Consider the following 12,472-nt stretch of genomic DNA (forward strand, 5'->3'; position numbering starts at 1 on the left):
GACACCTCTGAAGTGAAATTCTATCATATTCAGGCCTGTGCTAGGTGACAGGTATACAGAAACGGAGAAGACATATTCTCCACCTTAAGGATATCAAACCAAGCAAGGGAGACAGAGCTCTAAAGGAATCATTGCCTACCCTGAGATGAATGCCATTGTAGAGCATTTGCATGGTACACGGGTGGCCCTGGGGAGCCACATTGAGTCTGCACAGAGTGCTCAAGGAGAAAGTGCCCATGCTGTTAAAGGATGGATGGATGGATGGATGGATGGATGGATGGATGGATGGATTCCAGATAAGCAAAGGTGTTCTGGGTAGCTGGTGTTTCTAGATATATCTACTCTATGCCAAGCATTAGTCTAGGTCAGTGGTTGGCAAACTCATTAGTCAACAGAGCCAAATATCAACAGTACAATGATTGAAATTTCTTTTGAGAGCCAAATTTTTTAAACTTAAACTTCTTCTAATGCCATTTCTTCAAAATAGACTCGCCCAGGCCATAGTATTTTGTGGAAGAGCCACATTCAAGGGGCCAAAGAGCCGCATGTGGCTCGCGAGCGACAGTTTGCCGACCACGGGTCTAGGTTTTTGGGATATATGAGTGGAAAAACCTCTACCCTCATGGTGCTTATATTTTAGCTATTGATCACTTAACCAAAGAGATCTTCTTATCGGGTCAGTGCTTGCCCACACCCTGGGACCACTGTAAACACCTTGAAGTAAAAGGCATCAGTATTTGAAGAGAAATGCCTGGTGGTTTCCTAGAGCGATTAGAATATGTTCTGGTCTGGCTATAGCTGCTTTTGCAGAATCTCTTTCAATTCTCTATTGTGTCTTTCTATCTAAACAAACAACACCCTTTTTGCTGACTGCTCCCCAGGACTACAGCTGTTCTCAGCAGGTTAGACTTCTGCACCCCATTTCAGCTGTTGCCACATGCTGTGAAAACCCGAGATGCAGCCAGCTCTGGATCACCCACTTCTTTTCTCCACAGCATTTCCCTCTCCTGCTGTTCCATTCTTCATATTTGTCATGGATCGCATTGCTTCAAGGGCATCTTAGGTTGTCTGGAAAAAAATTCTTCCCCAAATTGTTTCTGAACAGTAAACCTTACAACATAAGGGAATGAGATAGCTTTTGAAACCAGAGGCTTCCATAAAGGTGTCACAGAGTGAAATGCAAGGAAGATAAAGTGAATGGCAAAGTGACTGTGGGAAGATACATGAAGGTCAGAGGAGAGAGACAAGGGCACATGGCCAGGTCAGGGTGGTTTAGGGCTGGGTGAGAAGAGAGTAAAATACTTCTCTGCATAAGCAATGAGAAAGACTTTGTAAATAGCCCTGCAACATGCCTTAGTCATGAATGAAGACGGGTGTACGCCTGATCACTATAAAGGGATTTTTCAAGGTAGAATTTTGGCTTCCTAATTTTGAGAATTTTTGAAATGTACAAATAAACGAAGTATACACAAAAATTCCTGTGTTTTTTTTCCTCCCTGAAACAGCTATGTATTTGGTCTGTTGATTCAAAATTTTCTGCAGCCCATTTTCCAGTGAAGATTTTCAGGAAGACCAGCAGAGACGTGTGTCTGTGCTGGCATGAGAGAAATGCGTGCCAATGAAAGTATTCGCTTAATAATGCCGGTTTTCATGTTTATGTTCTCCTGTCCAGACCTGGAATTTGCATAGCTTTACTTAAAAGCATATGGTACATCTACTAGTGTCATAACCTGAAGGAACTGTATTTCAGCCAGCAAAATAAGAGTGGTTCAGCCAGAAATGGCTTGCAATTGCGGAATTATCCCCACTCCCTCAAGTCTTCATATACTTACCAGCATTAAGTGATGGTTTGTAGTTACACAGGAGGCCCTCCTGCCCTCAAACCACCCATTTTGACAGACCTGTGTACTAAATATTTGAGAAGATGATGCGGTTTAAATAGAGATTAAATGGAAGAGAAGCAGATGTTGACAATAGCTTTGATCATGTGTTTGATGATGGGTGCATGATCTGAAGCAGATGCTTATGGGAGAGCATGTTTGTTGTCCAGTATCCTCACTTTCAGAAGAAAGCAACATTATTCTGATGTACCTCGGTGTTGGGCTCAAGTGGTTTTGTAGTTTTAATAATAAAGAGAACGAAGGAAAATTCGCTGTAACTGGGTGGAGAAATAATCCAATTATAAATCAAAGTGGTCATTGGTGAATTGTTTGTGTCAGTGTTGTATTTTTTAAAAAAAATACATTTGCCCCCCCCCTTATTTTCAGCATTTTTAAATTGTGTTATTAGAGTATAAGGCACGATTGGCATTAGGATAGGGGTTGCAGAATTTCCTTGTTAAACTTCTGAAGTTCCACAGTTCTAAGGATTTTAAAGCAGCTTTTCATTGTACATATTTGAGTGGTTAGCAGCACACCCATTAGTGTTGGTTTTCTGTTGCAAAGAGCAACAGAGCAGGTAAAATGTGGATCATATTAGTAGTGGTTTTCTTTCATTTTAAATTTTTAAAAATGAAGTCTTTCCAATTACAGTTTACATTCAATATCGTTTTGTATTAGTCTCAGGTGTACAGCATAGTGGTTAGATAATAATATGCTTTACAAAGTGTTCCCCCTGATATTTCCAGTACCCACCTGGCACCATACATAGTTAAACAGTCCTGGGGATGTGAAGTACAGCATAGGTAATATAGTGGGTTTTGTTTTTGATACCTAGTTGAGATTGGTCAGTGTGTGTAGTCCACTCACATCTCATGAACAAAACTGAATTTGCCCCTTGCTCCCCACCTTTTTTTAAACTCAGAGCTGTGTTTTGACTGTCTGGTATCAGGTTCAGTGAAAGCCACTTTATAAATTTCTACCAGAAACAAACGAACAAAAAACACAGACAAAAAGTCCTGGCAGGTACAATGTGTAAAGGGTATGCATTTAAGAAATTTTTTTTAATATGCCTTCTCAACCCTAAGTCAGAATATGGGGAAATCTTAACAACGAATTCTGTGCTAATTATTAACAATAATAGGGAAAGGAGACCTCATTATTATTTAGGAGACCTCAGGAAAATATGAGAAACATATAAAGAAAGATAATGAGGTATGGAGGGAAGGTTTTAGTTTTATTTACTCATGCTGTAGATTTCTTCCTCAATATTTAAAATCAGTATTTTGAGAAAGTATAATATTATATATCTCTGTGAGAGTTTCTCAAAGAAAGCTTTTTAAGAAGACATTTGTTCAAATGAATAATCAGCCTTAAATTTATCTGTTGGAGAATGTTACTGTTTCTTTAGCAAGGGCTTACCAGCCTGACTATTTGGTGTCCCTTCACTAAGTTCTGGGACGTTTTATACCTGGAAAGGAGATAGAAATCTTCTTGTCCCCTTTTCATAGCGAAAGTGAGGGCAGAAATTAGGTGTATGGTCACCAGGCAAAGCAATGAGAGAAATGTTGGAGCTTCTGTCTCCTTTGTCTTAGACCAGAGCTTAATTTTACTACCATACCTTGGCCTTTCTCCTTTCCAGTTTATTTTTATTAAATCTAATTAACCATTCAGCATCTCTTGGACACAAAGCAGATGGACAGAAAGTGTGGCCAACTGTGCGTGGTTGAGAGTCAGTGGCATTCAACCTGTGCAGCTCAGCATCCACAGCTGCTTGAGTCCGTGAGACAGTCACCCGGAAGGTTGTTGACTTTTAGTGCATGTCACTAAGTCCAGAATTGTTTAAACTCTGCAGTTGTACCCTCTTAGTTTCAGGGAACATACCACGAGACTTAGCAGTGAGTGTGTGAATGTGTGCACACGCCCCACAAGCCAAGGTTTTGAACTAGCTGTTTAATGTTAATAGTTTTATCTGCTTCCAAATACTAGAGTATTTATAATCTAATTTGTTGTGTTTCCTCAAAATAACTTCTTAGTTTACCAATGCTATTGTTAGAGCTCAATATCTAGAGTAATTAAGCACTTGATAGTTTTTCGTGTAAAATATTTATTTCAATGTTTCATGATATGATATTGTTTCCTTGCCCCATTTGCCTAAATCAGTAGCAAGGAGAAATTCCAAGGTAAATATAATTAACAAGCTTATTTGCAAACCTGAATCTTAGAAGACACCAGTTCTAAGTCATCTTGGTTCTTTCTTTGACCTTTAGTTTCATGTGGGACAAGATATTAATCATTTTGTCCTTGAATATGTCCATGTATAAAGTTGGAACAGGACCGCCAAGAAATTATTTAGGATTGTTATGCACATACATCTGGTTACATGTGAAATCTTTGAAAGAAAGGTAAAGTATATCCAAGACATTAGTAGAGTTTTTATTAACATTATTGAAAGTTAAAGGGATCCATAAAATGAGTAAGGTCAACATTCATTAAGTCAACAACTACTTACCTTGGTACCCAGAGAGAGCACTGAATTGCAAATCAAGAATCCTGGATGCTGGCTTTGTCACTTTCATTGTCCTCCTCTCCTTGCTGGGTCTCAGTTTCCTTAGCTACCAAATGAGTTGATGAGGCGAGCTCAACAACACGGTCTTTCCTGGGGGCTTTATTCACTTTGTTCAGTTTTGTGGATCTGCACTGGTCACTATAAGGCAGCATTTTCAAAGTGTTGTTCCTTGACTAGCAGCATGGGTAACTTGTTAGAAATGCAGACTCACAGGCTTCACCCTACACCTACTTCATCAGAACATCAGGAGGGCACCCACAATCTGTGTTTTTACAAGGCCCACGTGATTTTGATCTGTGCTAAAGTTTGAGGACCTCTGTTAAAAGTAAAAGAAATAAAATGCAGTTCTTATTCTTAAGAAACTTATAACTTAGCACTTTTCAAATCTCTAGTTGTCTTGCCAATTTCTAGATTTGTGAACATATAATCTAATATGCATTATGTATAATCACATTATATTATGTTATATTAAATTATTTTATTATATAATTTACAACATATTACATATAATTACTTATTGTGATATACATAAAATAAATTATGGGCATGTTAAATTGCCAGGATTGAAACATTATGGGGTAGTATCTATGAAGCCAATTGAGAGATTTTCCCATGAAATGCATTGACTAAGGCATGAAGAATCTATACTAGATCATGCTTGAATAATGGTGTTGACTACCAAAATGCATGTTTCATTTCATATGTGTGCTTAGTAAATACATCTTGTTTTTACTTTAGCACAGATATTCTTGTTCTAAAAAGTAAAACAAATATTCTGAAATTATGCCTAGGATTTTAATTTTAAAATTGACATTATGTTTATGTATGAGCACCAGGCACATAAGTATGGCATTCACATCTTCTCTGTATAATTTTTCTATTACTTTCATTCTAAAATTCATGTGCAATTTCAAAATAAAACACTTTGCAGTTGTATTTTCAGAATGCAAATCTCATTTTCAAATGCCCTGAACTTTTGACACATAATTTAATTGCAGTTAACATTTTGTGGGCACATAATTTCAAATATGGCTGAAATGCATTGGAGGGTGGGGGGATCGAGGCTGTATATTTTCCCCTAGTAGAAGTCAAAGGGACATCTATTTTAGTTCTGAGAGATAAAAAAACTGAGCTGTAAAGCTATCCTATATAATAAAAGCCTAATATGCAAATCGACCGAACAGCAAAATGATCAGTGGAATGACTGGTCACTATAAAGCACACTGATCACCATGGGACAGATGCTCAATGCAGGAGCTGTCCGCAGCCTGCAGGCCCCAGGCCAGCCAATGCAGGTGCCAACAGGGGTCCCCTGATCGCCCCGCCAGTAGCCCCGCAGAGGGAGGCGATCAGCGACGGCAACGCGGGGTGGGGCTGGCTGGCGAGCGGGTGGTGGCAGGAGGTGGGGCCAGCTGGCGAGCGGGCCAGCACCACCCCCCGCCCCCAATTGCCCCACCAGTCGCCTCCAAGGCAGGTGCCAGCGGGGGCCCCCCCTATCACCCTGCAGGTTGCCCCACAGATCGGCCCTGATCGCTGGCCAGGCCTAGGGACCCTACCTATAAAAGAATTTCATGCACTGGGCCTCTAGTTTGTAATATTGTTTTATAGCTATCATCAACTAAGAGAAAGCAATGAGAATTTGGGCAGTTTTTAAGTGGTAAGTGTATTTGGAGATGTATAACTTAAGGATACTACATAATGAACATGATTTCCTGTATGGAATCAGTGACTTATACCAACTGTGAGATATGAAATGATAGTCTGGTGCCAACACCATGATCACCCTGGAGAGAGAGGCCCCGCCTGGTGCTCACCCTTGCACGCTGCCTGCGAGCACTGGCAGTTGTTAGCACTGGTGCTAACTAAATGTAAACACCTTTACTTTCCAGCTGCTGCTAATTGGTTTGGGAATATTTATGTAAGTGTTGATTTTAAAGCTAAAAATAGTGCAGGGATGTTTGAATCCAACTCATTCGAGCTGTCAGAACTGCTCCCGTGATCCTGCAAGTGTTGCTAAAAATGTTCACTTTTTAAAAAATTGTAGTAATTAAACTTGTCTCTTGTGAGAGCCATAGATGATATGTTCCCCATTTTGATAAAAGAGGGAAAGGACAAGGTTCTTAAAGGTCTCTGCCCTGGCTGGCAAGACACGACCTTCTGCTGAACTTGATCAGAAAGCAAAGGCTTGTTATGTGGCTAAGACCAAACACATCTGGAAATAACCGTGTGCCCTTATGTGCTGTGCAGCTGATCACATCACTCCATTTTATGTTAACAGTAAAAATAAAAATTGTAATAATCTTATTAATAAAATTAAGTAAAGAGCTTCCCAAACCATTGTATTTTCTAGAAGTGAGTTTGATGATTTGAAATCGCATATGTCTCAAGTCTACAGTTGAAGAACAATAGTGGCCATTCAGCACCAGTTGTTTATAACTCTAGTACTTCAGAATCATATATTTTTCCCTTTATTTCCAAATTTAAAAGTCATGGTTTTACAGATTTTTCAGTTATTTAAATAAGTTATGAGGGGAAAAAAATCATTTTTTTTTGTTTTTAGATATTTGTTGTTTTGTGACTCTTTATTTTACCATGTAATTAATTTATTGAGGAGAAATGCTAAGTGCTCTTAAATTATTGCTTGTCACACATTTTGTAATGTTGGGAAAAGTGACTTTATGAACTCTGTACAGAAATAAACTGCCTTGGCCTATAGTTCTTGAAGCACTGAATTGCCACAGTATTGTTGATGTAAATTTGAAATTGGCTTTGTGTCCTTCTAGGATGCCCCACGCATTTGACTGCCTGCCTCATCTCTGAAAAATATCAAAGATTTCTGTTACTGCAGAATAAAGAAATGATTTTGGAAGTACAAGTACTGCCTGTTAGTAGAGATGACAACCTATAGTTATTGCCCTTTTTGATAGCTGTGGCAAAGCAAAGCATTTTTGATGCTACTTAACTCTTGCCCTGGCCTGGTGGCTCAGTTGCTTGAGCATCATCCCATGCATCAAAAGGTTTTGTGTTTGATCCCTGATTGGGGCACATATGGGAGGCAATCAGTCAATGCTTCTCTCACATCAATGTTTCTCTCTCTTCCTTTCTCCCTCCTTCCCTCTCTCTCTAAAAAATCAATAAAAACATATCCTCCAGTGAGGATTAAATTTAAAAAATAAATTAAATAGTTCAACTCTTGTCTTAGACATATAAGTCTCTGTGTGGGTTCTTTTTTAAGTCTGTAGTCATTGACATGATTGCTCTAAAACTGTAGTTAGTTCAGAATTGCCCTTGAGCAGATTATTACATTGCAATTGGCCCAATATTGCTTTCAAATTCTAATTGACATTTCCATATAATTGGAGCATTAAGTATGTTGTTGACATAAATAGAATCTTTACTTACCATCTAACTAGAACTAAAAAAAAGTCTTTTAACCTTGCAGAATGTTGATTTGAAACAAGAAAGTATGTTATTTTCTTAATGTTGGCAAGGGATCAACATGAAAGTTCTATGTGGAGTAGGGAGCAAAAGGCAAAACTAGATAGTTAAGACTTTAGAGCAAATCCCCAACATTTTTCTTTGCCATTGTGGGGATATACACCTATGTACACAAAGCCAAAAATAACATTTACTTCATCTAACTGCCACTATGATCTATTCATGGTATTGTTAAGATGGTAAAACTCTCTAAGTCCATCTATAGATTCAGTGCTAGCCTTATAAAAAAAAAAAAACCCAGCTGGCTTTTTTACAAAAATTGATGTCCTGATTCTAAAATACATTTGGAAATGCAAGGGACCCAGAATAGCCAAAACAAACTTGAAAAAGAACAAATTAGGAGAACTTAAACTTCCTGGTTTCAAAACTTTGTTCACAACTACAATGACCAAGACTGTATAGTACTGGTATAAGGCTCCCATAGAGATCAACAAACAAGAATTTAGAGTCCAGAAATAAACCCTTACATTTTTGGTCAATTGAATTTTGATAAAGGTGTCAATACAATTCAGTTGGGGGTAAAATAGTCTTTTCAACAAATGGGGCAGGCACGACTAGATATTCATATGCCAATTATAAAGTTGGATCCCTACCGCATACCATGTATAGAAGTTAACTCAAAATGGTAATTAATCTGAAAGTAACAGCTAAAACCATAAAATCCTTAGAAGAAAATATGAGTAAATCTTTGTGACTTTATATTAGGTAATATTTCTTAGATACAACACCAAAAACACAAGGAACAAAAGAAAAAATAGATAAATTGAATTTCATTAAAATTCAAAACTTATACTTCAAGAAAGTGAAAAGACAGCCCACAGAATGGGAGAAATATCTGCAATTTATATGTAGGATAAGGAATTTGTATAAGAGTATTAAAGAACTCTTACAACTCGATAATAAAAATTCATGTAATTAGACATTTCTCTAAAAAAGATATGTAAAATGTTCAATAATCACATGAAAGGATATTCAGCATCATTAGTCATTAGAAAAATGCAAATCAAAAATCACTTCACACTAAAAAGGATGGCTAAAGAAATTTTTTTTAAAAAAAAAGGAAAATAAGTGTTAGCAAGGACACAGAGAAATTGGAATCTTCATTCATTGCTTATGGGAATGTAAAATTGTACAGGTACTTTAGAAATAATATAGCAGTTTCTCAAAATGTTAAACATAGAGTTATCATATGACCCAACAGTTTCACTCCTAGGTATATTCCCAAGAGAATTGAAAACATATGCCTACACAAGAAATCCTTTTTCTTAACATTATTTCATAACTGACTGTTATTTCAAATGTTCACAGCAACATTGTTCATACTCAGCAAAAGTGCAAACAAATGCCCATCAAGTTGAATGGGTAAACAAAATGTGGTATGTCTATGCAATGAAATACCATTTGGCCATAAAATTGAAGGAAATACTGATACATGCTTCAACATGGAAGAGTCTTGAGAACATTACAAAAACATTGAAGCCACATACCTCATGATTCTGTTTATGGGAAATGTTCATAATAGGCAAATCCTTAGAGACAAAACGATTGATTTCCAGGTGCTGTGGGCGGGGGGTTGTGAGAGAGTAGGGAGCATGGGGAATGAGGGCTAAGAGGTATGGGGTTTCTTTTAGGGACTTTGAAATTGTTCTAAAATTAGTGCTGATGGTTGCAAAACTCTGTGAAAAAGCTAAAATGACCGTATTTTCCTTTTAAAAGGAAGAATTTAGTCCAGCCGGCATGGCTCAGTAGTTGAGCATCGACCTATGAACCAGGAGGTCCTGGTTCAATTCCTGGTCAGGGGACATACCCTGGTTTTGGACTTGATTCCCAGTGGGGGCGTGCAGGGGGCAGTTGATCAATGATTATCATCATTGATCTTTCTATCTCTCTCTCCCTCTCCCTTCCTCTCTGAAATCAATGAAAATATATATATATTTTTAAAGAAAGACTTTAATGTGATGTGGATTATATCCTAACTAGAGGCCTGATACACGGAATTCTTGTATAGGGGGCTCGGCTCTCGCAGCCCCGGCTGGCCCCACAACCCAGCTTTGTCCAGAATGTCATCCAGACGGTAGTTCTAATTAGCATATTAGCTCTTTATTATATAAGATAAAGCTCTTATAAGAAAAAAATTGTAGGTCTTAAAGCCCAGTCAAGCTTTTGGAGGATTGCTCCCGAGGCCCTGCTGACACCTTGCCTGTCACCTCTGAGGGGTTCCAGCCCCAAACTGCCCAGACAAGCGGCTTCTATGTCTTTGTCTCTCAGAACAGGAGAGATAATGCTTATTTTTTTAATCCATTACATTTTGGGATATTTATTAAACAGCATTTCAAAACGAACACACTAGCCCTCGGCTCATTTATCCATTAACATTTCTTCAACGAAGACTGTTAGGCGCATGATACGCAGAGGACTAGATGAAGACTCACCCCTCATGGAGCTCCCTCTTGTGAGAAAGAGGCAGATAAGAAAGTGAATGACTTTGACATAGATGCTGTCACCAGATGTTCTGACATGTGTGATAGTCAGAAATGCAAATATCTTGTTAAATTGCCTTCTGAAGTATTTTTGTAACCTTCCCAACCCTCTCTCTTTTCTATGTAAGCATATATCTAGTCCTTCATATTTATATGCAGGTTCGAAAGCTTTCAAAGACATTTATCTTTGAGATTTGAAAGAACTAAAAAGTGTTCTTTCTTTAGTCTTATGGATTTTTCTTCCTTTATCTCTGTGAGGAGGACAAAACAAATATTTTTTAAAAAATCTATGTAGACCAAATCCTTCACAAAACTATCAGTCCCTAAATGAAACGTTGCTACTCAGTCTAAAAGTGAAATACATTTGTGTTTTGTTTTGTTTGTTTGTTTGTTTTCACTCGATGCACTATGACAAAATGCCTCAGTTGTAGCTGTGTCTTGTTTTCTTCAAGATATTAACCTAATTCTGTTGTGGCCAACTCTTACCTGTTGTCCTTTGTTGTTTTTGAAATGGTGCATTCCGATCCAGGAGTGCTCTGTTTACAGGAGGCATTGCTGATAGGGGGTCATCTCCACGTGGTTTGTTGTTTCATTGAAGTCTGAGTCCATGACTAAAGCTATTTATTTGTGACCCTGCTTCTGAGGAGTGGTGTATCTGCAGAATTACTCTATTAAAGTTCCGTTCCAAAGCCTAATGGAGAACTAATGTCTTACATAAGTGAGAATCTATATCAGGCGTGTTTTCCAGAATCTGTCCTCTCCTCTATGTGACATCAACTCACCTTTGCCACTGTCCTGGGATAAAGGGACTCTCTGACACCCTTACCTCTCAGTAACAAAGAGTGTTTACCATTTTAGAAGTTAAATGGTTCCTTTTGGTTTCTGTGATGATCATCTTTAGAATCAAAGTTTCATAACAAAGGAAGAACTCCAGATTTCTTTTTTTGCAATATTCCTATTATACTTTTGACAGAAGTGACCTTGCCAGGCAACATTTTCCCCCATGATTTTTGCTTTCTTTATATTTTAGTGTCACTGGGGAGGGAGGTGCAAGCAAGTACAGTACATTAAAGCTAATACATCACCACCTGTCAATGACTCCTTCCCCTTGGTACCCCTTTACCTTGCTGATTGAAAACATTCAGTCCCCAAAGCTTATAGTTGAGTAGGAGAAAGCTAAATGATGTATTCCTAAGCTCTTAACATATTGCCTTGTGTAAATGGCCCATTTGAGTATTTCAGAAATCAAATGGGAGAGAAAAGAACATTGAATGCCCTGAAAAGATTAACACCTGTTTCCAGTCTTCAGAAAAACTGGAGCATGCTGTATATAACCATTTACTCTCTCATGTTGAGACATTTTATTCAAATTTTCAATTCTATATGCAAAGCATCCACATGTTTATGGGTTTGCTTCTCTACAGGATTCCACACAAAACTTAGAAGATGGGGAAGTTATGAATGGTGTGCAGACAGAACTACTGACATCGCCGAAAATTAAGGAAGCACTGAGGTATTCTCTTCATGTGAATGGAATATTTTCTTTCAATTCTATGTTTGTTTCTTTATTAGTTTATAGATGTTTTATTTTTTTAGGAAAGATGAAGATGATTAGAATAGTGGAATGAAACCTATCACAATTCTAAAATTACTTACTTACTCTGTTCTTTCATTTTCTCTATATGATATGAGAACTTCCGGACAAACATATACAAATGAGCCTCCATCCTTCCAACTCTTCTGCAACCTGGATATCATAATTGCATTTGCTTTCTCTTGGAACAACAGTTTAAAGTACACCTTTCAGAGTTCAGTTTGGTTGAGTGTTTTACTTTGATGTTAACTCTTTGAATATTGCTTTGCATTGTGTTTTAACTATTTTGCAATATTTTATTCGATGTATATAAAATGAATCCAGCCAATCAACCAAGATTTTTCATAGTTTTAATGTAACATTATATGAAACCAGTTGCTCTCACGTTTACCAATAGTTCTTTTCTCGGCACTGATTTCCAGTTCTGCCCTAGCTACTACCTGGGTTCAATTCC

General features: G+C 37.8%; 1 protein-coding gene across 1 annotated transcript in view; it reads left to right on the forward strand.

Annotated features, from left to right (window-relative positions):
* The window catches only part of PARD3B (par-3 family cell polarity regulator beta), a 902,602-nt gene that overhangs the window by 443,940 nt on the left and 446,190 nt on the right, over positions 1 to 12,472 (forward strand). The window contains exon 5 of the mRNA XM_079783005.1: positions 11,849 to 11,937. Coding sequence (XP_079639131.1) covers positions 11,849 to 11,937 — 89 coding nt within the window. The remainder of the gene's footprint in view (positions 1 to 11,848; positions 11,938 to 12,472) is intronic.

The sequence above is a fragment of the Cnephaeus nilssonii genome, assembly GCF_951640355.1.
Source record: "Cnephaeus nilssonii genome assembly, chromosome: 10".
NCBI lineage: Eukaryota > Metazoa > Chordata > Mammalia > Chiroptera > Vespertilionidae > Cnephaeus > Cnephaeus nilssonii.